Genomic DNA, 27,385 nt, shown 5'->3' with positions numbered 1-27,385 from the left:
CGAAACCATCCTTTATCACTCATGATGTTATGGAAACGGTCTAACAAACCATTGTTGGTGTTATTCAAAAGCCGCCCACGTACAGTAATTTACGCGGTTCTGGCTGCCATCCTTCCGTAACTGCTGCACAACCGTCACACGATATGGCTTCAAATTAAGACTTTGCAATAGCCGCTGACAAGTTATCCTACTTACATGCGCCTGCTGGGCCAGCTTACTTGTTTACGTGGGCTATGAATCATTCTTCGGCGAATGTCTTCAATAACTACTGATGTGCGAACTGAAGGAATTCTTTGCAGCTTTACGTTTTGGATTTGTGCAGGTGCGCCAGTTTCTATGCAAACGCTGCATTGCTCTCTTTGCTGGCCGCCCTCTATCTAGATACTTGCGCCCGAAAATTTCGCGAGTTTTCTTAATCGAACCTGTTTTCACATATGCTTCAACAGTTTCAATTCTTTCTTCTGCCGAGGAAATTTTGCAGACTGTCTAACGTCAGAGAACCGTCTAACTTCACTGATGAAATAAACTGAAATGCTGGCAGGAGAATGCTAACTATCGATTACGTAAAAATGTCCATTTTTGTAGATGTTAAATCTATTTCAGAAGTGGAACTATTGCATTTGGATTCAGAACAGCAACGGCTTACTTTTGACTGCGCCACCCGTTGGGGGAAAGGTGGGGTGAAGTTGCCACTCTAAGCGAAATTGGATTTTCATGAAACATGGCTATTAACAGGAGCTTGTGGCATATACATCTCGGTTCTACGTGTCGTATGGTATCTACCAAATATTTATAGCTCAGGTAAAAGGATATTTTATGGGATATATAAACGTTTCTCGTAATGCTTCCAAAGCGGCCACTTTTTCCTACCTAAGGGGATAAAGTGGCCAGTCCTTTGCCACTGTTCCCAAATAAACTGTTTTCTTTAAGAACATGGGTAGGCTGATAGTGTTTATTTCACAACTGATTATTATTAGGAGACCAGTAATACAAATGAAAAAGAAACGTGTTGCAATACACTGTTGGCACAAAAAGGTCATGGGTTAATATTTCAGTCCAATTCATTCACTTCATGACTTCAGACACATTATTAAGTTATGTACGAAATTCGCACATGAAGTTGTCACCGTCTTCATGACATTCAGCGCACTGCACATGGACCCATTGTTTACATCTGAGACATGTTATACATCCTTCATTTTCTTTAGATCCAGAAAACACTTTCTTGCAGTAAAAGCAGTCTGTTGCTTTTCTCATCAGTGGAATTGTCTTCTTCCAGTTTTTCTTGAAAAGTTTCTTCTTAGCGTTTGGTCCCACTTCTATCAACTTACCTTTATTTTGTGTTGTCTTACATTGTAGAATATTGGCTTTATTTGTTTGTTTTTCCACGAACTTTTTTTTTCTTAAAATCTCTCCATCTCCTTTCTTTTAGCTTCAGCCAACGCGTTTTTATAAGGGCTTCAAGTGATTGTGGCACTCTTTTCTTTTTTATTCCTAGTTTGTCTTTGATTCACACTTTACTTTACGTCCTCTGGGCTTATGTGGAACCTACCCGTTGGATAACCAGAGGGACGTTCGTCAGTGGTCGGACGCTGAGGAGAACCTTGTCTTGGAGAAAGCTTATTACTTGTAATCAGAAGGAAGCCTGCACAACCATTTGGCCCATTTGATGAAGACCCATCAGTTTGGCATCGAGAGAGATCAGCACTTGCAAAAGACTCGGCAATTTCGCAATGACACGAGCCAATATTTGAACAAGGCACATATTAGTGTCCGTATGCAAAGAAATTCCAGTAACATCAGCTGCAGTATGGTCTTCATCGATAAACACGTCAGGATCTAGAGGAAAAATTCCCAAGTTTCTACAGCCATTGATTGCTGGAATTTGAACGGCTACACGAAATAATGCTGCACCCAAGAATGCGCTTATCTGAAACTGTGTGATAGTTCTCCCTGCACTACTGAGAAGAAATTTTTCACAAGCTTGTTTGTAAAAGGTGTTAAAAGGAGACATGAGTGCCACATCCAACGGTTGGAGATTGTGGCTACAGTGTGGGAGCAAGAGCACAAAAGTTCTGGGATGACACGTGGATGTTCAACATCTTGTCACTTACTCATGTTGTCTCCATCCTTACAGCACTTTACACGGATGCTCAAGTCAGTAGCACGCAGATCAGCTTCGTCGTTTTCGAGATGCTCGTTTCCAAGCACCCAAACCTAACCATTTTGTCATCAGTGCATGTGCTAATAGGTAGTAGTGTTTATGGTTCAAATGGCTCTGAGCACTATGGGACTTAACTTCTGAGGTCATCAGTCCCCTAGAACTTATAACTACTTAAACCTAACTAACCTAAGGACATCACACACATCCATGCCCGAGGCAGGATTCGAACCTGCGACCGTAGCGGTTAGTAGTGTTTAGTTCCTTTTTTTATGAAATGGAAAACGGAGACAGTGAGAGACTAAACCAGATTCTTTCGCACAAGAGGTGGACGGAGATATGGGAGCTTCGCTCTCCATCCTTACCACTTCTTTTTCCAGGAATGAGACTCCTCGCAGCTCGATACCACGCAACTACTGTCTTCAGAAGCTGATGTCAGCCCAGGCTGCTGAGGATCCGTTTGGTGCAGGAGAAGTACCGCCTTTGAACAGCCCACCTAATCTCCTCATTGAGGAGAGACACGTCGTTGCAATCGAGTAATGAAACTGAGCGAAACTGAGCCAAGAGAGCTATGTAGACAGAGAAATAACCAAAGCAACCCACCGAAAACCCCTTGTTCACACTTGCGAGGTTTACTAATCCACAGCGTAGAGCAGGAGCGACGCGTCAAACCAGCATCGTGGACCTGTGAACTTGGCTTCATTAATCATTCTACCCTCTTCCTCTGTATATCCGCAGAGAATCCACTGATTAATGGTCCAAGCTGCGTCGAAAAAAATTTTGTTTCGCCTGCCTTGTCGAAAAAGCTGGAACTTGGTGTTAATAACACCCTACCACCAAATAACGATCAAAATATTTCTTATTGTGTGCAGCTATTTAGAATGTTATTAGAAATACTTAGTTGTAATATTTTCTCTATCACTTGTTGCCTGCAGTTTAGATCATGATTCTGTTAATAGTTTTGGTCCAAATGTTTTATGTGCCAGTACTATTATTAATGACCATGCAACTTAACGTACTTAAAAACAAACGCTGTACTTACACCACTGGTTTCATATCCTGGAGGAGTGAGGTTCAGATCTTCTCCCACGCATCAAATGTTAAGTTATGCGTGGTTTCCTTAAAGCACGAACCCTGACCCATGTCTTTGGAAATTGTGTTCATAGTATTATTCATCATTATACTTATTCCCGCATCATTCCTGTTTGACTTTGTATTTATAACACTGTACGCATTGACCAGAATTACTGATCATCCTGCCACCGGACTTCACTAATTCCGACTATATCTTTCTTCAACCTGTCCGTTCAGCTTTTAACATTATTTAACCACTCTAATCGATTAAAGGATGTAACATTCCACACTCAGACCCGTAGAATGCTAGTTTTGTTAATGACGACGTCATCCTGAGTAGTCCCCGCCCGGAGATACGAATGTGGGACTATTTTATCTTCGAATTATTTTACCCAAGAGGATACCAACATCATTTAACAATACAGTAGGGCTGCATGCCCTAGGGAAAAGTAACAACTGTCGTGTCCCTATGCTTTCAGACATTTTCATCGCCGGCAAAGCAACGCCGTATCAGCAGACCATGCAGACTGCTGCTACTGCAACTACTGGAAGGGCCACAGCCCACCTCAGGAACCACATGTTTGTCTGGCCTCTCCACTGGTGTCATTCCGCCGTCGTTAAACCTATGGTGCAGTTATCTGTGTCGTTGACGCACACAAGCCACGCCACTTCCGCAGAGTCCGTGATTAATGGAGGGCAAGGTTTTATCTATGGGGTGAAATCTTCTGTTCATCTGTTCATAAATTTTATTGTTTTATTCTCTATTTATATATTGCAATTCGATAGATATTTTCACCTGCTATATTCATTACATTTAAGTATTTTTTTAAGGGAAAAACTCTAGCATTCTTAATTTTTTTTTTAAATTTCAGCATTTGTAAAAAAACGAAGCGGAGATGGATAGTTGGATATGGGGAGCAGTTATTAGCCACACGATGGTGTGGAGACATTAAACAAGGAAATTCCTCTGTAGGTAGACAAATGGACAAATTATTGTGCCAAAGGATTTTAGTAAAGGGAGAAAAATAATTGGTTTCATATTACGTTCGTTATTGAAAACGAATTCTTCGCAGCCTGTACTAGTACAGCTATTATTTATATTCTCGTATAGGGCAGATATTTCAGTTGAATGTCGCTTGCCCGGTGTCGGCGATTAAGTACGATATTGCATTGCCTGCGTTATTCTAAATTACGATGTAAAGTTCCTTCGGCCATGAACGCATGTCCGAAAAAAAACACAGGCACTGAAATGTCATCTGTATATAATCAGTCACTTAATATCCACAGGCAGTATGTAACTTTTCTCTAAATAGTACCCACTTTGATAGAAATCTCTCCAAATAGAACCTATAGAGACAAGAAAAATAGTTATTTCTGAGCTCTCATAAAAACCTGAAGTGTATCTTCTATCTCCACCCGCAAATGCTTTGAATATTTTGAGGTTGGTTACATGCCAGTTACGTCAGCTTGTGATGATAAGATGATTTCTTTTTCTTTTAAGAAATAAATGTGTTTGTCACCGAATTACGAATCCTTTTTAGAATGCAAAGACTGCATAGTCAATGCTGTCGTCTGCTAGCGAAGTATAATCTTAGGTTATATTGAATGTCGGCAAGCATTACTTCGAACGCGGAGCTTTTTCAACCAATCAGGTGACTTGGCGTAGAGTTTCGATAAGGTCGCATGGGTGAACAGCCATTCAACACACTTACTACATAGGAACAGAGCCGGCAAAACGTCTTTCACATCGTGCTGTACGCTTACGATTTTCTGAAATTTAATTTGCCTTGTGAATGATTTGAGATGAGCCTTCTAAACTGCAGCTTTCAGGAGTTTTGGAAAGAGGATTGGTTATTTGCTTTGCATTGGCATAATTCCATTGTCCTTGGACGTGATTTTTCAGCTGCTATTGTCTACCAACGGCTGCAAGTTTAGGTCTTTTTGTTCTCTCCACGTCTTTCTTTCGTAATGGTCGTTCATGGAGAAAGGTCGACTTTCATCGGTTTCCCACTCACTAAATATTATAAAGGTGATTAAAACTGTGTGTCGGACGGAGAGTCAATTTCGAGTCTCGTTCCGGCAGCCAGTTTTAATCTCCCCTGAAGTTTCATATCAGCGTACAGCCCGCTGCATACAGAAAATTTTGTTCTGCTTGAAATTAATTTTCTGCTCTTTGTTAATTTATACTACTGTAAATCCATACGGTCAAGTAGAGGCCTTTTAGCAACTGGTGTCCATACATTTTCGTCTATACTCTGAAAAAACAATTGAAGTTAATTTCAGGTATATCACGAATTGTTTTCCTCTTGAAATTACTTTTCAGTTTTACGAGATTTAATGGTCAAATTCACATGCGCGTGTTAGCACAACTTCTTGCAAATGATTGTCTTCAGCAGAATTAATACTTATACAGACTGCCTCCATCAAAAAAAGTATGTTCTTCCTTACTTGCAAATTTTAAGTCGATCAAGATAAATCGCGAGTTGCAGAGAAATTAATGACGCATGTCGTAGTCATGAATACATTGAGAATTCGTATTTCACTGTGTCATTCTTCTTTTTACCACATATTAGGTAGTGACATGTGCAATGGACGCGTCTTTTCACTACAAGAAGAGGCTTTTATACTTACAGGTTGTATCAGACGACTGAAGGTTTTGCTTATAATGTTGCCTACTCTTAGGTATTTTAACGCCTTTCGCTTACGTTATGAAGTTCTCTCGATACCCAATCGTACTGTTACATACGTTATTTTTTTAAATTTTTTTAAAGGAAAAAAGACGCCCCACGAATCGATGGAAACCGATAGATTTTCTTGTACAGCAAAAAAATTACTAATATTTCAGAGAAATTGCATGATTTATTCAAGAGAAAGGGCTTCACAAGTTGAGAAAGTTAATAACCGTTGGTCAACTTGTGACCCTTACGAAAGCAGTTATTCGGCTTGGCTTCGATTGATATTGTTGGATGTCCTCTTGAGGGATATTGTGCCAAATTCCGTCCAATTGGCGAATTAGATGGTTAAAACCCGAGCAGTTTGGAGGGCCGTGCCCATAATGCTCCAAAATTTCTCAGTTGGACAGAGATTCGGCGACACTGCTGGACAAATTACAGTTTGGCAGGCATGAAGACAAGCAGCAGAAACTCTTGCCGTGAGTAGGCGAGCATTATCTTACTGAAACGTAAGTTCATGATGGTTTGCCATGAAGAGCAACAAAACGAGACGTAGAATATCGTCGACCTATCCCTGTGCTATAAGAGTGCCGCAGATTACAACCAAAAAGGTCCTGCTATGAAAAGAGTCAGACTGGATTCCCACCACTGTCCAGGGCGCCTCCAGACCGTCTTCGCTTCTCATTGGGGCTCATTTCGAATAGGGACTCATCACTTAAGACAATGCTACTCCAGTCAGTGACAATCCAGGCCGACGACGCGTCTGGAGACGCCTCGGTCAGTGGTGGAATAACAACCTGACTGACGCCCGCCATACGACCCGACGTCCTGGAGTGACAGTTTGGGGTGCCACTACTTTTCATAGTAGGACCGCTTTGGTTGTCATCCACAGCATCCTTACAGCACAGCGATACATCGACGATATTCTACGTTCCGTTTTGTAGCCCTTCATATCAATCCATCCTAGGCTTGCAATTCAGCAAGATAATGCCCGCTACACGGCGAGGGTTTCTACTGGCTGTCTTCGTGCTTGCGAAAACCTATCTTGGCCAGCAAGGTCGTCGGATAGTTCCCCAACTTAGAACTTGTAGCATTGTGGGCACAGTCCTCCAACAAGCTTGGGATTTTGACGATCTGACGCACCAGCTGGATAGGATATGGCATGATACCACTCAGGAGCACATCTAGCTGCGCTATCGATCAATGCCAAGACGAATACATTTGCGCCGACATTGTGATCATTCCATTGTGGTGCGTGATTATTTTCCGTCGCGTGTATTTTGACATAACAGCGAGTGGGAAATGATGAAGATGGCCACAGTCAGGTTACCTGCTCGCTGTCGTCGTGCGTGCAGTTGAAGAGCGGCGCGTGGTCCGAGGTGTTGTGCACCATGTTGTCACACGTGAAGAAGCCCGCCTCCGGGTCCCAGGTCACCACCCCCCGCCACGGCACCGCGGCCAGCACCACCAGCAGCACCTGAAAAACAATTTATTTAATGCAGCTATTAAAATAGCACTGTAAAAATGTGCCCCGATAACACTGGGTCGCGTAGCGAAGTAACTGTGGTACAGGAAAACCGGTGACAGACCGTGAATGACACTGATGGACTATGTCCTACACTAAGGTGCCGTCAGTAAGAAATGCCAAATCCAAAAGCAAAAATACCCACTCACAGGAAGTTTTACGCCGAACACAGGCGGCACCAGAAAATACTAAATCTATGCCGCGCGGGATTAGCCGAGCGGTCTTGGGCGCTGCAGTCACGGACGGTCCGGCTAGTCCCAGCGGAGGTTCGAGTCCCCCCTCGGGCATGGGTGTGTGTGTTTGTCCTTAGGATAATTTAGGTTAAGTAGTGTGTAAGCTTAGGGAATGATGACTTTAGCAGTTAAGTCCCATAAGATTTCACACACATTTGGACATTTTTTTACCTAATCTATGAGTGGCACTGAGGCCAGAACAACCTTTTCTTGCGAGAAGAGGAACTGACAAGAATTGACCTTGAGGCCAACCCTGTCTTTCTGTTTTGATTCCATACCTCTCCCCGCTCCTCTCTTACCGACCCCTGCCTTCCTTGTGGAGGAAAAAGGATTCGTTCAGTAGTCGGCTGGTGACGTCTGTTTCCAATCCTTTTCTACTGCTCCTTCAGTAGTTTTAAAGTTTTTAAGGATATGACTGGTCTATGATCTGCACCCTGATCCCGAAAAACACTCTGACTTTATCACAGAACTGTGTACGAAATATGAGATGTTTACTTATGTGTTGTATACACTCAAGGGCCAAAGAAACTGGTATAGGCATGCGTATTCAAATACAGAGACATGTGAAGTGGCAGACTGCGGTGAGGTGGTCGGTATCGTGTATATAAGACAACAAGTGTCTGTCGCAGTGGTTAGATCGGTTACTGCTGCTACAATGTCAGGTTATCAGGATTTAAGTGAATATAGATGTGGCGCTGTAGTTGGCGCACGAGCTATGTGATACAGCCCGGATATTCCTGTACGAACATTTCACGACTATAACGTGACTATCAGGAATCCGGTAAAACCTCAAATCTACGACATCGCTGCGGCCGGCAAATGATCTCGCAAGAACTGAACCAACGACGACTGAAGAGAATTGTTCAACGTCACAGAAGTGCAACACTTCCGCAAGTTGCTGCAGATTTCAGTGCTGGGCCATTGACAAGTGTCGTTTCAAACTGCACTGAGCGGATGAAAGTGTACGGGTATGGAGACTACTTCATGAATCCTTGGACCCTGCATGTCAGCAGGCGACTGCTCAAGCTGGTCGAGGCTCTGTAATGGTGTTGGGCGTGTGCAGTTGGAATGATATGGCTCCCCTGATACGTTTAGGTAAGACTCTGACAGGTAACACGTACATAAGCGTTCTGTCTGATCACCTGCATCCATTCATGTCCATCGTGCATTACGACGGACTTGGGCAATTCCAGCAGGACAATGGGACAGCCCACTCGTCAGGAAAGCAATTGCTACAGAGTGGCTCCAGGAACACTCTCCTGAGTTTAAACACTTCCACTGGCCACCAAACTCCCCACACGTGAACATGATTGGGCATATCTGGGATGCCTTGCAACGTGTTGTTCAGAAGAGGTCTCCACCCGCTCGTACTCTGACGGATTTATGGTCAGTCCTGCAAGATTCATGGTGTTAATCCCCTCCAGCACTACTTCAGCCATTAGTCGAGTCCATGCTACGTCGTGTTGCGGCACTTCTTCGCGCAAGCTGGTCCCCTACACGGTATTAGGCAAGTGTACCAGTTGAGTGTATTTTGGCAGATGATCCCTATCGGCTATAAAGCTATCATTCTTGTAAGAATTTACTTCTCAGTTTGTTTCATTTTCGACTATTACGCTTCAACTGTCAGAAAACAAATCACTTAGAATTCATTTGCTAATATAACCTCGAATGCTTTTATTTTTGTTACACGCTTTATAGCTTAGGCATGGCTCTTCAGACCTTTGGCTTTCTTTTACGCTGGTGCCATACAGGAAGTCGACATAAGAGTGTGGTGCTCTTGCAGCGCCCAATACAGGATGTATAATGGTTTTCGATCAGTAAGTCCAGCATGGCTTGCGGTAAGGCCTCACACTGCTGCTATATGGCAGCCAGCAAAGGCCCGTGATGCCAATTCAGGGCCGTAATCGTCACGTACAGTATCGCACGCATGCTCATTTGGACGTGAGTATTCGGAGCACGATGGCTACTCTGGAGCGTGATAATCTCGTATGGTAGACTTGATCATCCTTCACACGGAACCTATTCTCAGAGACACACATAAAACGGGCCACATACAAGTGCATTTTTCCTCAATGAAACAGTTTTGCAAGAAAATGTTTGGTATTTCGACCTTCTGTCGTATTCTGATTCGTTGCCAAGGCTTAGAATGTGTGGACAGATGGCCTTGATACATTCACTGATTTAATGTAAGGGCAATTACAGGGTGAGGCGCGTAAATCCTGGCAAATGAAACATTTTTAAAAGCAAGATTACTAAAACAAAATAGAAGTGAAAATTAAAATCCTTTTACATGCAGGTAGTGGCATCTTTCAAGTATAACATTGCTCTATGTAGCTCCCTTCAGCCGCAATGACCGCCTCCAGTCTTGCACTGAAGCGATCGCTCGTACTCTTCAAACCAGCGCTTCGATAACGGTGTGTAGAAATGCGACATTAGTGTCTCATTGGTAACTCTTTCGACTACGCTCCAAAAATATTAGTCGAGAGGGTTTAAATCCAGGCTATTCAGGGCCGGAATCCCTTTGACCAGAACGTGTCAACGTTATCCGAGAGCCAGTTTTCGAGTAAATGGCTCGTATGAACCGGTGCACCATTCTGTTGTGAGATATATTGCCTCCCCGAGGCCACAGTTACCATTCACGGTTTCACGCCATTCGTCAGAACTTGCATAGAAACTCCTTTTACGACAGTTTGTGCATTTCTAAAGAATTTTGGCGGTATGATATCACCTTTACTTGAAACAACACCACGCACGTGGACCCAAGACTTCTCCGAAGAACACAGTCTCGTAAACAGCTGATATCGGGTACCCCAAGAATCTCACTGCTTCAGTGGCAAAAGTCTCAGAGCGAAGACTTTAGATAATCACGGATATTTGGCTGTACTCCACACTTGTCCGTAACATCTGGACCATTTTGCGATTCTGTTTACTAGACACCAATGGCTTTCAAGAACACCAATCGCAACCTCCGGCGCATCTGCGATTGTTGTTGCTGTTGTGGTCTTCAGTCCTGAGGGTTTGATTCAGCTCTCCATGCTACTCTATCCGGTGCAAGCTTCATCTCCCAGTACTTACTGCAACCTACATCCTTCTGAATCTGTTTAGTGTATTCATCTCTTGGTCTCCCTCTACGATTTTTACCCTCCACGCTGCCCTCGAATGCTAAATTTGTGATCCCTTGATGCCTCAGAACATGTTCCACCAACCGGTCCCTTCTTCTTGTCACGTTGTGCCACAAACTCTTCTTCTCTCCAGTCCTATTCAATACCTCCTCACTAGTTATGTGATCTACCCATCTAATCTTCAGCATTCTTCTGTAGCACCACATTTCGAAATCTTCTATTCTCTCCTTGTCCAAACTATTTACCGTCCATGTTTCACTTCCATACATGGCTACACTCCATACAAATACTTTCAGAAACGACTTCCTGACACTTAAATGTATGAGTTATTTTGTTCCCCAAATAGCAAAACTCCTTTACTACTTTAAGTGTCATTTCCTAATATAATTCCCTCAGCATCACCCGACTTAATTCGACTACATTCCATTATCCTCGTTTTACTTTTGTTGATGTTCATCTTATATCCTCCTTTCAAGACACTGTCCATTCCGTTCAGCTGCTCTTCCAAGTCCATTGCTGTCTCTGACAGAATTACAATGTCATCTGCGAACGTCAAAGTTTTTATTTCGACTCATTGGATTTTAATACCTGCTCCGATTTTTCTTTTGTTCCTTTACTGCTTGCTCAATATATAGATTGAATAACATCGGGGAGAGGCTACAACCCTGTCTCACTCCCTTCCCAACCACTGCTTCCCTTTCATGCCCCTCAACTCTTATAACTGCCATCTGGTTTATGTACAAATTGTAAATAGTCATTCGCTCCCTGTATTTTACCCCTGTCACCTTTAGAATTTGAAAGAGAGTATTCCAGTCAACATTGTCAAAAGCTTTCTGTAAATCTACAAGTGCTAGAAACGTAGGTTTGCCTTTCCTTAATCCTTCTTCTAAGATAAGTCGTAAGGTCAGTATTGCCTCACGTGTTCCAACATTTCTACGGAATCCAAACTGATCTTCCACGACGTTAGTTTCTGCTAGTTTTTCCATTCGTCTGTAAAGAATTCGCCTTAGTATTTTGCCGCCGTGACTTATTAAACCGACAATTCGGTAATTTTCACATCTGTCAACACCTGCTTTCTTTGGCATTGGAATTATTACATTCTTCTTGAAGTCTGAGGGTATTTCGCCTGTCTCCTACAACTTGCTCACCAGATGGCAAAGTTTTGTCAGGACTCGCTCTCCCAAGGCTGTCAGTAGTTCTAATGGAATGTTGTCTACTCCGGAGGCCTTGTTTCGACTCACGTCTTTGAGTGCTCGGTCAAACTCTTCACGCAGTATCGCATCTCGCATTTCATCTTCATCTACATTTTATAGCATTTCCATAATATTGTCCTATAGTATATCGCCCTTGTATAGACCCTCTATATACTCCTTCCACCTTTCTGCTTTCCCTTCTTTGCTTAGAACTGGGTTTCCACCTGAGCTCTTGATATTCATGCAAGTGGTTCTCTTATCTCCAAAGGTCTCTTTAATTTTCCTGCAGGCAGTATCTATCTTATCCCTAGTGAGATAAGCTTCTGCATCCTTACATTTGTCCTCTAGCCATCCCTGCTTAGCCATTTTGCACTTCCTGTCTATCTCATTTTTAAGACGTTTGTATTCCTTTTTGCCTGCTTCATTTGTTGCATTTTTATATTTTCTCCTTTCATCAATTAAATTCAATATTTCTTGTGTTACCCAAGGATTTCTACTAGCCCTCGTCTTTTTACCTACTTCATACCTCATACCTCAGAGCTACCCATTCTTCTTCTACTGTATTTCTTACCCCCATTCCTGTCAATTGTTCCCTTATGCTCTCCCAGAAACTCTGTACAATCTCTGGTTTAGTCAGTTTATCCAGGTCCCATCTACTTAAATTTCCACGTTTTTGCAGTTTCTTCAGTTTTAATCTACAGTTCATAACCAATAGATCGTGGTCACGGTCATCTGCCCCTGGAAATCTCTTACAGTTTAAAACCTGGTTCCTAAATCTCTGTCTTACCATTATATAATCTATCTGATACCTTCTAGTATCTCCAGGCTTCTTCCATGTATACAACCTTCTGTTATGATTCTTGAACCGAGTGTTAGCTATGATTAAGTTGTGCTCTGTGCAAAATTCTACCAGACGGCTTCCTCTCATTTCTTACCCCCAATCCATATTCACCTACTATGTTTCCTTCTCTCCCTTTTCCTACTCTCGAGTTCTAGTCACCCCTGGTTATTAAATTTTCGTCTCCCTTCACTACCTGAATAATTTCTTTTATGTCATCATACATTTCATCAATTTCTTCATTATCTACAGAGGCTAGGCTCTGAGCACTATGGGACTCAACATCTTAGGTCGTAAGTCCCCTAGAACTTAGAACTACTTAAACCTAACTAACCTAAGGACATGACACACACCCATGCCCGAGGCAGGATTCGAACCTGCGACCGTAGCAGCCCCGCGGTTCCGGACTGCAGCGCCAGAACCGCACGGCCACCGCGGCCAGGCTATCTACAGAGCTAGTCGGCATATAAACTTGTACTACTGTAGTAAGCATGGGCTTCGTGTCTATTTTGGCCACAATAATGTGTTCACTATGCTGTTTGTAGTAGCTTACCCGCACTGCTATTTTTATTCATTATTAAACCTACTCCTGCATTACCCCTATTTGATTTTGTATTTATAACCTTGTATTCATCTGTCCAAAAGTCTTGTTCCTCCTGCCACCGAAATTCACTAATTCCCACTATATATAACTTTAACCTACCCATTTCCCTTTGTAAATTTTTTAACCTACCTGCCCGATTAAGGGATCTGACATTCCACGCTTCGATCCGTAGAACGCGTTTTCTTTCTCCTGATAACGACGTCCTCTTAAGTAGTCCCCGCTCGAAGATCCGAATGGGGGACTATTTTACCTCCGGAATATTTTACCCAAGAGGACGCCATCATCATTTAACCATACAGTAATGCTGCATGCCCTCGGGAAAAATTACGGCTGTAGTTTCCCCTTGCTTTCAGCCGTTCGCAGTACCAGCACAGCAAGGCCGTTTTGGTTAGTCTTACAAGGCCAGATCAGTCAGTCATCCAGACTGTTGCCCCTGCAACTACTGAAAAGGCTGCTGCCCCTCTTCAGAAACCCCACGTTTGTCTGGCCTCTCAACAGGTACCCCTCCGTTGTAGTTGGACCTACTGTACGGCCATCTGTATCACTGAGGCACGCAAGCTTCCCCACCAACGGCAAGTTCCATGGTTCATGGGGGGAGGGGGGGGGGGAGATCTACGATGTGGCGGGATATTTGAATTGAAATCTGTAGGGATTTAAGCGCAGCACATTGTATTTTCAGGATTTTCTTACAGTAGACAGAATATTACATTAGAATTCGATGAACGCATCACGCGATTCTCCCCTGGCGCTGTTTTTAGATCTGTTCAGCTTTTATATGTCTGTGAGGCCTTGATAACATTCAGATTTTCACTGAAGTTCTCTTTGATTTCTGACGCCGCTGTCGAACCACGGCGGGTCTTTCCCATCCGTCGCAACTGGGTTCCGCACTTACCGGTGTAAGTCATGTTCTTCAATACTTTGTCCACTGATGCTCGACGTTTTCGGTCCTTGCAATGAATTTGTCATATTGACCGCTGAGGCAATTTGGAATCTATTATTTGTCTTTGTTTAGATTCCTATTTACAGAAAATGTTTCAAATGGCTCTAGGCACCATGGGACTTAACATCTGAGGTTATCAGTTCCCTACAACTTAGAACTACTTAAACCTAACTAACCTAAGGACATCACACACATCCATGTCCGAGGCAGGATTCGAACCTGCGACCATAGCGGTCGCCCAGTTCCAGACTGTAGCGCCTAGAACCGCTCGACCACTCCGCCCGGCTCCTATTTACAACCATATTCAATGACACTGTAGCGGTCTTATGTGTACGGCGAGTCGTAAACATTGGGCGCCTTGCTGACTAAGAGATATTTACACTGAACAGCCGAAACAATATGACCGCTACCTACCGCGACGTCAGTTGCTGCCTGGTGGCGTAGCGGGTACATAACGCGGTAAAAAAAGTATGTGGGCGGACTAGACACGGACGAGGGATCATTCTAGCGAAGATATGGGCTGAAAATGGGGAAGTCCATTGTGATAAACGAATTAGACAAAAAGAACTTCGTGTTCTGCGTTGCAGCAGGTTTTGTCACGGGGGAGGCCTTGTCAGAGAGTTCCACCGCATGAGCGTCTAGAGAAGTGATGACAGTGGTGGTTTCCCGTTGCCTTCCACTGATGATAGCGAAATGATAATGAGGGCAACACAACACCCAGTCACTGAGCGGAGAGCCGAATGAGGGATTATTCCCGCATGTTTTGGCAATGAGAGGACAATCATGCCACTTTAGAGGGCACACGTCCTGCGAATACATGTTATGGGTATTTAGTGCAGTGGTTTCCATTGCCTTAAGCGTTCTCATGCCATTGGTCATTGTTGATTCTTCCGCCATTAGGGGCAGTTTCCCACCCCAAGTACAAGAGTGTGTCCTGAACATCTGTCGGCTTGTCCGCCCTCTTGACAACACCGTTGGTACAATTGGGGCGACTTCTTATGCCGGACGTCTCCGGCCGCCAATACTGATAATTAATCACAATTTAAGTTTCGGCAGGTTTCTAAGTCAGGACCGAAGCCATTTTGATTACTAATCAGATATGCTATTCCTAGACCACAGGTGCGGAGTAAGTGAGAACTAGAACTAAATTAAGCAGCGCCTCTGTGGCTTCTGACGCGTCCGCTCAACTGCTGCTGCAGTTGAGAGAAGGAGAGTAAAACCCTGTGCCAGCACATAGCCAACGACTCTGGAATAGCAACAAGGTGGCCACTGATCTTATCTGATGGGCGGAGCTACAAGAAAGGTGTTACATTCCCTTAGCCCACGAGGCACTACACCCAAGTTCTGAATTTGATGCTAGTCGTTGCTATACAATCTGGTGATTAATAATTGTACACCAACAACCCTCCTTCCATTGCTGGCCAAATGGTAGCTTGAGTATCTCACTATCAGGTCAGGTAAGTGTGTCCAATTCATTTACTTCTCACTATGTATACGTACAACTGCATATAATACACATCTAAGCTTCTTTCGTAACTCATATGAGCGCAAAATTTATTGATTACTCAGAAAGAAACATGCTTATTGTGATGTTTCTTTGTAATCAACTCAATTTACGAGGTCAGTTCAAAAAATTCCGGAACATACGTGATTTCATGCCAATGATTTGTTGGAGCCAAATGCGGTTGGCATCCCTGCACACGTCTGTGTTTAATGTGTAACTGCCGGGAGTTATTAGTAATAGGATGAACCACTTTGTAGATTCACATGTGCACACCATACGTGATTCAGAACTTTCAGTAGTCGATTACTACCTGTATTTTGCTTTAGATTAGGAATATTTGTTCTTGAGTCTAGATATATTATATGCTAGCGTTCATTGCTGACGAATTATTACATCATTTCATAAAAACACTTCATAACAGAATTCAGGACAAATTAAGGCTGCTGACAGGACGATATGCCCCACACCAAAGAGATGAAAGAGAGAAACAGAAACGTCGACCAAAACATGGGACAAACACGGTAAGATGCGCACGCTAGCCTGTAATGGGCGCTGAAAAGGCCAAGGGCGGACCTGTTGCGTCATTGGAGAAGTCGCTTGACGACCAGTAACTACTCCGATGTTGTTACAATCTCAGGCAGCAAACGATAAAAAGAAACAAGTAAAGAAATGCAGCATGGCGGCATCATTTATCCACGTACTGTAAGGCAAGTGAGCAGAGATGCAGTTTATTACTATTGCTGTCTGGCATAAATAATAGCTACGTTCTGAAAAACAAGTTGGCCAGGAGTCAGTAAGATTCAGTTCATTCATTTCGCGAATCGACAATCTCTACTATTTTTGCATTTCAATAATACAGACCTATATCATTGACGTCGGTTTGCAGTAGGGTTTTGGGGCATATACTGTATTCAAATATTATGAATCACTTCGAAGGAAACGATCTATTGATACGTAATCAGCATGGTTTCTGAAAACATCGCTCTTGTGCAACGCAGCTAGCTCTTTATTCGCACGAAGTAATGGCCGCTATCGACAGGGGATCTCAAGTTGATTCCGTATTTCTAGATTTCCGGAAAGCTTTTGACACCGTTCCTCACAAGCGACTTCTAATCAAGCTGCGGGCCTATGGGGTATCGTCTCAGTTGTGCGACTGGATTCGTGATTTCCTGTCGGGAAGGTCGCAGTTCGTAGTAATAGACGGCAAATCATCGAGTAAAACTGAAGTGATATCAGGTGTTCCTCAGGGAAGCGTCCTGGGACCTCTGCTGTTCCTGATCTATATAAATGACCTGGGTGACAATCTGAGCAATTCTCTTAAGTTGTTCGCAGATGATGCTGTAATTTACCGTCTAGTAAGGTCATCCGAAGACCAGTATCAGTTGCAAAGTGATTTAGAAAAGATTGGTGTATGGTGTGGCAGGTGGCAGTTGACACTAAATAACGAAAAGTGTGAGGTGATCCACATGAGTTCCAAAAGAAATCCGTTGGAATTCGATTACTCGATAAATAGTACAATTCTCAAGGCTGTCAATTCAACTAAGTAGCTGGGTGTTAAAATTACGAACAACTTCAACTGGAAAGACCACGTAGATAATATTGTGGGGAAAGCTAGCCAAAGGTTGCGTTTTATTGACAGGACACTTAGAAGATGCAACAAGTCCACTAAAGAGACAGCTTACACTACACTCGTTCGTCCTCTGTTAGAATATTGCTGCGAGGTGTGGGATCCTTACCAGGTGGGATTGACGGAGGACATCGGAAGGCTGCAAAAAAGGGCAGCTCGTTTTGTATTATCACGTAACAGGGGAGAGAGTGTGGCAGATATGATTCGCGAATTGGGATGGAAGTCATTACAGCAAAGACGTTTTCCGTCGCGGCGAATCTATTTAGATATTTCAGTCACCAACTTTCTCTTCCGAATTCGAAAATATTTTGTTGAGCCCAACCTACATAGGTAGGAGTGATCATCAAAATAAAATAAGAGAAATTAGATCTCGAACAGAAAGGTTTAGATGTTCGATTTCCCGCGCGCTGTTAGGGAGTGGAATGGTAGAGAGATAGTATGATTGTGGTTCGATGAACCCTCTGCCAAGCACTTAAATGTGAATTGCAGAGTAGTCATGTAGATGTAGATGTACCCATTCATTAGAAAAAAGGTTTTTTTACAGACAGACGGCAAATCTTCATCTACATCCATACCCCGCAAGCCACCTGACGGTGTGTGGCAGAGGGTAAGTGGAATATCTCTATCGGTTCTCCCTTCTATTCCAGTCTCGTATTGTTCGTGGACAGAAAGATTGTTGGTATGCCTCTGTGTGGGCTGTATTTTCTCTGACTTTATCCACATGGCCTCTTCGCGAGATATAGGAGGGAGCAATATACTGCTTGACTCCTCGGTGAAGGTATGTTCTCGAAACAACAACAAAAGCCCGTACCGAGCTACTGAGCGTCTCTCTTGCAGAGTCTTCCACTGGAGATTATCCATCATTTCCATAAGGCTTTCGCGATTACTAAATGACCCTGTAACGAAGCGCGCTGCTCTCCGTTGGATCTTCTCTCTCTCTTCTATCAATCCTATTTGGTACGGATCCCACACTGCTGAGCAGTATTCAAGCAGTGGGCGAACAAGTTTACTCTAACCTACTTCCTTTGTTTTCGGATTGCATTTCCTTAGGAATCTTCCAATGAATCTCAGTCTGGCATCTGCTTTACCGACGATTAATTTTGTATAGTCATTCCATTTTAAATCACTCCTAAAGCCTACTCTCAGATAATTTATGGAATTAACGGCTTCCAGTTGCTGACCTGCTATATTGTAGCTAAATGATAAAGAATCTTTCTTTCTATGTATTCGCAGCACATTACACTTGTCTACGTTGAGATTCAATTGCCATTCCCTGCACCATGCGTCAATTCCTTGGAGATCGTCCTGCATTTCAGTACAATTTTCCATTGTTACAACCTCTCGATATACTACAGCATCATTCCCAAAAAGCGTCAGTGAACTTCCGATGTTATCCACCAGGTCATTTATGTATATTGTGAATAGCAACGGTCTTACGACACTCCCCTGCGGCACACCTGAAATCACTCTTACTTCGGAAGATTTCTCTCCATTGAGAATGGCACGCTGCGTTCTGTTATCTAGGAACTCTTCAATCTCACAATTGGTCTGATAGTACATGTGCTCTTACTTTGTTCCTTAAACGACTGTGAGGAACTGTATCAAACCCCTTGCGGAAGTCAAGAAACACGGCATGTGTCTATGGCCCTCTGAGTCTCGTGGACGAATAGCGCGAGCTGGGTTTCAAATGATCGTCTTTTTCGAAACCCATGCTGATTCCTAGATTTCTAGTCTCCAAAAAAGTCATTATACTCGAACTTAGTACGTGTTCCAAATTTCTGCAAATGACGATGTTAGAGATATAGGTCTATAGTTCTGCACATCTGTTCGACGTCCGTTCTTGAAAACGGGAATGACCTGTGCACTTTTCCAATCCTTTGGAACTCTACGCTCTTCTGGAGACCTACGGTGCACCGCTGCAAGAAGGGGGCAAGTTCCTTCGCGTACTCTGTGTAAAATCGAACTGGTATCCCATCAGGTCCAGCGGCCTTTCCTCTTTAGAGCGATTTTAATTGTTTTCTGTCTCTCTGTCATCTGTTTCGATATCTATCATTTTGTCATCTGTGTGACAATCTAGAGAAGGAATTACAGTGCGCCGGCCGGGGTGGCCGAGCAGTTCTAGGCGCTTCAGTCTGGAACTGCGCGACCGCTACGGTCGCAGGTTCGAATCCTGCCTCGGGCATGTATGTGTGTGATGTCCTTGGGTTAGTTGGTTTTAAGTAGCTCTAAGTTCTAGGGGACTGATGACCTCAGAAGTTAACGTCCATTGTACTCAGAGCCATTTTTGAACTACAGTGAAGTCTTCCTCGGTGAACAGCTTTGGAAGAAGACATTTAGTATTTCGGCCTTTAGTCTGTCATCCTCTTTTTCAGTACCATTTTGGTCACAAGTGTCTGGACATTTTGTTTTGATCCACCTAACGCTTTGACATAAGGCCGAAATTGCTTAGCATTTACTGCCAAGTCAGTACATAGAACTTTACTTTCGAATTCACTGAACGTGTCTAGCATAGCCCACCATACACTACATTTCGCTTCGTGTAATTTTTGTTTGTCTGCAAGGCTTTGGCTATGTTTATGTTTGCTGTGAAGTTCCTTTTGCTTCCGCAGCAGTTTTGTAACTCGGTTGTTGTACCAAGGTGGCTCTTTTCCCTCTCTTACGCTCTTGCTTGTTGCTATAAGGATGCGTGGTGCCTGTTGTGTTGGTTCGGACATGTCCGAAATAACAGACACCTTGAATTCATGTAACTGATTCTCCTCGTTAGTGAACGAATCCACCGAATCCACTTTCTTCAGTGCGCATGCACGTCTGACCCGTGGGAATCTGAAAGGAGCAGGCATGGATGGGACGGACATGGACTGCGGGTAGGTGAGGCTATGTCAGAGTGTGCGACGGTGGAAGTCCGTGCCGAGATGCTCCTAGCAATACCGAGGGCGGCGTAGTGGTTTACGCAACTGCCTAATAAGTGGGAGATTATAGCTTCGAATCTCGGTCTGGCACACATTTTCAGTCATCGCCACTGATTCAGCGTCACGTCCCGATGCGGCTGACATCAGTAATCCCTTCCCTGTTCTTTCCCTTCTCCCAGCTCCACCTTCAGTTTACATATAACGTCTTATAAGTGTTCCTTTTTTACCGATTGAGCGACAGAACCCTAAAAGAGAGTATTAGTAACATTCATGTTGAAACACAGTGTGACACGTGGCACTTAAGAACAGTGTAAAATACACTAAGCCATTCAGAGTGCTACTACAGTGCTAATGCATTGACTGTGTGCTGCTTATGATATGAGTATCGGAATTTTACGTTCAGTGCTCTGAACTGTTGGCAGTTGAGATATAGCTTGATTTTATCTGTTTGATATTATAGTCCATATATTACTACGTGGATAATGTAAATGGAAGAAATTTTTCAAATACGAATAGTTCAGCTAACAGTGATTTAAGAGCTCTTAAGTTAGGCTTTTCATCTGTCAGCATCTTCCTCTTTAACAAATGTTCAAAGGTGTGTGAAATCTTATGGGACTTAACTGCTAAGGTCGTCAGTCCCTAAGCTTACACACTACTTAACCTAAATTATCCTAAGGACAAACAAACACAACCATGCCCGAAGAAGGACTCGAACCACTGCCGGGACCAGCCGCTCAGTCCATGACTGCAGCGCCTCAGACCGCTCGGCTAATCCCGCGCAGCCCTCCTTAACACAGAAACTATCCTGTAGTAACTGAGTACCAAAAATTTTAATAAGTGACTGTAAAAATTCGTTTGAGAGTAAAGTTCGCAAAAACGCAATGACGGAACCAGCGTCGCCGAAGCTGTCGAGACCATATGGGCAATCGACAGCAATAATATTATTATTATTATGACCTTTAAATAAATTTCACGTGAAGGGAGAGCTATTTTGGAAAGGAAACTTTCAGTTAATAATACATTGTAACCTTAAAGCTCATACAGGTAGTTACACATACATCGACCCACAGAAGAGAGAGAAGAAGCGAAAAACAGAACAAACAGGGGCGAAGAACGTGGCTCTTATGTATATATGTTACACTTGAAGTTCCATGCAATCATGGAACGTATTGAAATAGAGCATTGTTTATTTTTGCGATTAATGGAAAATATTTGCAATACTTGTCACAGAATATTATCAGACTTGACAAAATGACCAATAATATTACGGCCATTATTTTCTCTTTCTACATTTCATTCACATCAGATGAACAAATTGCGCCATTCACTAGACAGGCTTCCAGATGACGCCACACCTGTCGTAATTTCCACTTCATCGATTGTTCAAGTTTGTTATTATTCTGGCGGATTCCTGATCTTTTTCCGCCATCACTGTCAGTCCTCTTCCTGATCCTTATCGATAAATTTAATGGCGTTAACAGCAACCAGTTGCATTTTCCATGATCGCTACTCGTACTTACACTGCAAGGTACAAACACGCGCTACTAAAACGTTTGCTTTGTTTTGTTTTAGGATGCAAAAATAATAAGGTCATACCCGCTCATGTCAGAACTGTAGAACACGAAGACAAAGAGAGGAGCTAAAAACGGCTGCACGTTAATCCCAATCGACGGAAGAGAAGACAGCTAAAAGCAGGAATGTCGAGAAAAATATATAAAACACGCCATGGACAAACGGACGCCCTGAACTAAAGATTAAATGTCCTTCGCCATATTGCTGCGATGGATAAAAAGTAAAACGCGCTGGACAGCCTGCGCGTCATTCGCTATAACGGCCGATATCTTCAACGGCAAACACAAATGAGAACTTAAATAGTTAAAAGAGGTGCATTCCGCCAGGAAATTGCGAACCGTCAATGGTTGAGGGCAATGAGCACAAAATCATGGGGGAGCACCACTTGTCAAACGACGATGGCTAAAAGGATAAAAAACAGTGCCCTATATGCAAACTAGCTAGAATTAGCTTCTCACGGCGAAAGGGTCGAGAGGAGGTCGTCCAAGCCGCTTGGAGAGGTTTAATAACCCGGAGCTTGTTCCCATTACCAAAAAACGTCGGTGCTAGCGACGGAGGTGCACCCGACACATCGGTCAGTCCGAGAGCTATCAGTGTACATAACGGTACTATCGCGAAGTTCCGTGGGAAGGTCATGAAACTGAAGGCGGAGGAGCGTGGCTGGAGTACTGTCCTTAGGAAGCGAATGAAGGCCAAGGTGAACACGGGCTTCCGCACGTCACAGCCATCCGGAAAGTGGCAGGTTGCGTGAAGTTAAGCTGTAGTCGTCGAAGAAGGAGGCATAGGAGGGGTGGCCACGCATGGCAGAAAAAACGGCATGCTTAATTGCTAAGAAGAAAGTCACGGCGGTAGGACAGCGGTAATTCGGCAGCTTCTGCATACAGACTCTCAACTTGGCTAGTGTAAAAGGCGCCAGTGGCCAGACGGATGTCACGATGGTGGATACTATTGAGATGGCGTAAGAGGGAAGGACGTGCAGAACCATAACCGAAACATACATAGTAAAGTTTCGAACGGACAACGGACCGGTACAAACGGAGGAGGGTTTTTAGATCTGCTCTCCAGGAAGTACCACTGAGGACACGTAGGACATTGAGCGAGTGCATACAGTGGGCTGCCAGGTAAGACACAAGGGAGAACCAAGAAAGTTCCTTCCTACCGAGCACGATCCCAGGAATTGCGTAGCTTCAACGAACGGAAGAGCAGCAGGCCCAAGATGTAAAGACTGTCGAAGAAACCAACTGCTCCGGTTTTGTCAGTGGAAAAACAAAAGCCATTATGGATGCTCCATGAGTAGAGATGATCGAGACATCGCTGAAGGCGCAGATCAATGAGACAAGTCCATGTAGAGCTGCAGTACGCGGCAAAATCGCCAACGAAAAGGGAACCGGAAATTCCCAGTGGGAGACAGGCAATTATAGTCTCAATGGCGACAGCAAAGAGGATGACGCTCAGGACGGAACCTGAGGGACACCGTTTTCCTGGATAAAGGTGTCCAACAAAGCACAACACACATGGACCTCGAAAACTCTGTCTTTTAAAAATTTCTGAAGGAAACCTGGCATGCAACCATGGGAGCCCCATGTGTAGAGAGTACAGAGGATACTGGTCCTCCAGCAGATGTCAGAGGTTTTTCTCCAAATCGACAAACACTGTCACGGTCTGGAATATCCGCAGAAAACCATTCATGACATGAGTGGGTAAAGTGACAAGATGGTCAACTGCAGAATGGCAGAACGCTCGAAAGACACTCTGTGCAACCTTTAGTAAATTGCGAGACCCGAGCTGCCATACCTGCCAGGCATGAATCATTTGTTCCATCACCTTGCAAACAAAGCTGGTGAGAGAAATGGGGCGGTAGCTAGAAAGAAGTTTATCCTTAACAGTCTTAGGTATGGGTATGACAGTGGCTCCACACCAGCGTCTGGAAAACGTGCCCTCTGCCCAATGACAAAGAGCTTGCCCACAAGAGAAAGGCTCTGCAAAATCTGATTGTGAACATAATCTGGCCCTGAGGCAGAGGATCCGGGTGAAGTGAGAGAATGATCAAACTCCTGAGCCGTGGCGACTCATATCGATAGTGCCACTCTGGTGGTTTATCTTTCCTGCCACGGTCAGGGCGGTAAGCAGCGCCCTCTGGGGCCTACGCGAGGAGTAACGAGGCGAGGTGCTGTTGGGGGTGTGCTCCGGGACGTGGTGGAAGACGGTTGTCGGGTTGACGCAGCGAGTGTGGGACCGGACCTATCTCATGGAGATATACAAGTTGCCTCTGAACGGAAGGCGCAGTAGCAAGCAGCGGGAAGCGGGCGTCCTGCAATTTGTGTGAAGGAGTAACGATTTTTGCATTGGATGTCCCAGTGGTTCCAGATAGTTGCGGTGGCTCCTGTCGGAGAAGAGAATTGGTAAGAGCTTGTGTCTACGCTCTTTTCCGTACGATGTTGCTGCCTGCCGTTATAAACGGGTGAAAAACAGGCGCTTGTATTGGCTATACGGGAACTGGTGATGTAAAATTACATTTGTGACTGAGTCTCACTTGTACTGTGACAATTTAGTGGCGAAAACTGTGGTGGTTTCATTAGGTCTGGTTCTTTGCTGTGCAACTGAGGGAGTCTGTTATTTGGCGTAACTGAGGGAGCACCTTTATGTTGGTCTAAATGATACGTTCTCCACGTTTTGTCTATGGCTTTGCGAATCGAAATCGTGGGGGAGTACACGTATGGGTAATTTGCTGTTGTATTGATGGTTATGTTGTAAAGACTGTTCTCTGGTGTGTTAGATCACGCGCTGATTTGTGGCCAATCTAAGCCGAAGTTACCATTGCTACTTGCTTATGTGCTACTTTCCTTCTGATTGGCGTTGTTTGTCTTTTGATTGTGGGTGTGCTCGCGTTTAAGAAAAATTGCGGATACTATTCATAAGGATTGTCTAGTAAGATAATTGCTTAAGCTTTTATCATATGCTGGTCTGTTTGCCTATCACATTGGCTTTCTATGCGGTAACTGAAGGAATGCGTATGGTGGTTCAATATTGTGGGTTGACTAGTATTTGAACTGGAGTTGAGGTTAAGGGCGAGATCAGCATCCCGCAAACACACACGCTGCGCGTGGTTAAATGTTCCGCTATTGGGGAGCCGGCGCTCTGTTCTTGGATTTTGTAAGGATATGTAGTTTTTCGCGTGCTAAATTGCGGGGTGTCGGCGCCGTCCTAGGGCTAAACTTGTGGTGTATGTTATGTTGAAAGGGAATTAACTGTACCAAACTTAAGAGAGCTTTTAGTTTGTTTTAGGTCTGTACATAGAATGACGTTGATATTTTGTCGATTGCGGCAATAGCTTCCTGTGTGGTGAGATCCTCTGAGGGACTTGTATTGTACTGTTGCAGTGCACTCCATCTGAAACGTGCTGCTTAAAACTTGGGACTGCAGCTCTCTGATGTTATTTATTACTGTTTAATCTTAAATTTCTTGGATGTAATATGGTTGTTGAGGATTGTGTAATTAATTTTGATCGCTGGTTCTTTAAAGGAATTATTTAGTTTTAAAATATGTGCTCGGTCAGAGCCTATTTAAATAAGATTTTAACTCATCATTCAAATTTTCTAGTCTTGTTTTCTTAAAAGGCTTTCAGTTAAATGATCACTATTTGCATGTTTAAATGTTTGAGTGACTTAAAGGAAAAAAATATTATTTTGTAATATGTACTGATTGTTCGTTTTGGGTAATAGCTGACTTGTGTGTTCAACAAAAGTGTGTCTAGTCAATGGTGATGCACTGTTCTATTGCTAGCCTACCCCTTCCACTCCACAGCCTACTGAGCTGTTTTGTGTAAAAATTATGTTCAGAACACCCCTCTGACCTGACATCTCAACTCCCTCATAGTAAAGACGGCACTGTAGCACTCACTGAGAAGGGTATTTCACTACACTCAGCTGGCGGCTACACGGGTAGCGGAGGCTGTGTGGCATGGACTGGGCGGTTTTTTAGGTTAGAAGGCCTCGGGAAAGTGCGGGATGGGCTGCAATGTCAAAGGGTGCTTGGCAATTACAGGACGTGCTTGGATCAAGGAACAGTCGGAATTATAGTTGTAAACTGTTGTAGTTGCGCTGGAAAAGTCCCTGAGCTTCGAGCGCTAATAGAAAGCACAGAAGCTGATATCGTTATAGGTACAGAAAGCTGGCTAAAGCCCGAAATAAGTTCTGCAGAAATTTTTACGAAGTCTCAGACGGTGTTCAGGAAAGATAGATTAGGCAGAATTGGTGGTGGAGTGTTGGTGTCTGTCAGTAGTGGTTTATCTTGTAGTGAAGTCGAAGTAGATACTCCGTGCGAATTGGTGTGGGTGGAGGTTATACTTAACAGCCGAATTAAGTTAATAATTGGCTCCTTCTACCGACCCCCAGACTCCGATGATACAGTTGCGGAACAGTTCAGAGAAAGTTTGAGTCTCGTAACAAATAAATACCCCACTCATACGGTTATAATTGGTGGGGACTTCAACCTACCCTCGGTATGTTGGCAAAAATACTTGTTCAAAACCGGTGGTAGGCAGAAAACGTCTTCCGAGATTGTCCTAAATGCATTCTCCGAAAATTATTTCGAGCAGTTAGTCCACGAACCCACGCGAATTGTAAATGGTTGCGAAAACACACTTGACCTCTTGGCCACAAACAATCCAGAGCTGATGGAGAGCATCATGACTGATACAGGGATTAGTGATCACAAGGTCATTGTAGCTAGGCTCAATACCATTTCTTCCAAATCCATCATAAACAAACGCAAAATAATTTTATTTAAAAAAGCGGATAAAGTGCCACTAGAAGCCTTCCTAAAAGACAATTTCCATTCCTTCCGAACTGACTATGCGAATGTAGACGAGATGTGGCTCAAATTCAAAGATATAGTAGCAACAGCAATTGAGATATTCATACCTCATAAATTGGTAAGAGATGGAACGGATCCCCCGTGGTACACAAAAAAGGTCCGAACGCTGTTGCAGAGGCAACGGAAAAAGCATGCGAAGTTCAGAAGAACGCGAAATCCTGAAGATGGGCTAAAATTTACAGACGCGCGAAATTTGGCACGTACTTCGATGCGAGATGCCTTTAATAGGTTCCACAACGAAACATTGTCTCGAAATTTGGTAGAAAATCCGAAGAAATTCTGGTCGTATGTAAAGTACACAAGCGGCAAGACGCAGTCAATACCTTCGCTGCGCAGTGCCGATGGTACTGTTATCGACGACTGTGCCGCTAAAGCGGAGTTATTGAACGCAGTTTTCCGAAATTCCTTCACCAGGGAAGACGAATGGAATATTCCAGAATTTGAAACACGAACATCTGCTAGCATGAGATTCTTAGAAGTAGATACCTTAGGGGTTGCGAAGCAACTCAAATCGCTTGATACGGGCAAGTCTTCAG

The 27,385-nt window shown here is 43.7% G+C and overlaps 1 protein-coding gene across 2 annotated transcripts in view; it reads right to left on the bottom strand.

Annotated features, from left to right (window-relative positions):
- Positions 1–27,385, bottom strand: part of LOC126356285 (toll-like receptor 2) — a 497,935-nt gene that overhangs the window by 375,173 nt on the left and 95,377 nt on the right. For both annotated transcript variants that reach the window (XM_050007162.1, XM_050007161.1), the window contains exon 2: positions 7,238–7,384. In XM_050007162.1, the coding sequence (XP_049863119.1) occupies positions 7,238–7,384 (147 nt within the window). The remainder of the gene's footprint in view (positions 1–7,237; positions 7,385–27,385) is intronic.

The sequence above is a fragment of the Schistocerca gregaria genome, chromosome 3 (genome assembly GCF_023897955.1).
Source record: "Schistocerca gregaria isolate iqSchGreg1 chromosome 3, iqSchGreg1.2, whole genome shotgun sequence".
Lineage (NCBI taxonomy): Eukaryota > Metazoa > Arthropoda > Insecta > Orthoptera > Acrididae > Schistocerca > Schistocerca gregaria.
This window is presented reverse-complemented; position numbering and strand designations above follow the sequence as displayed.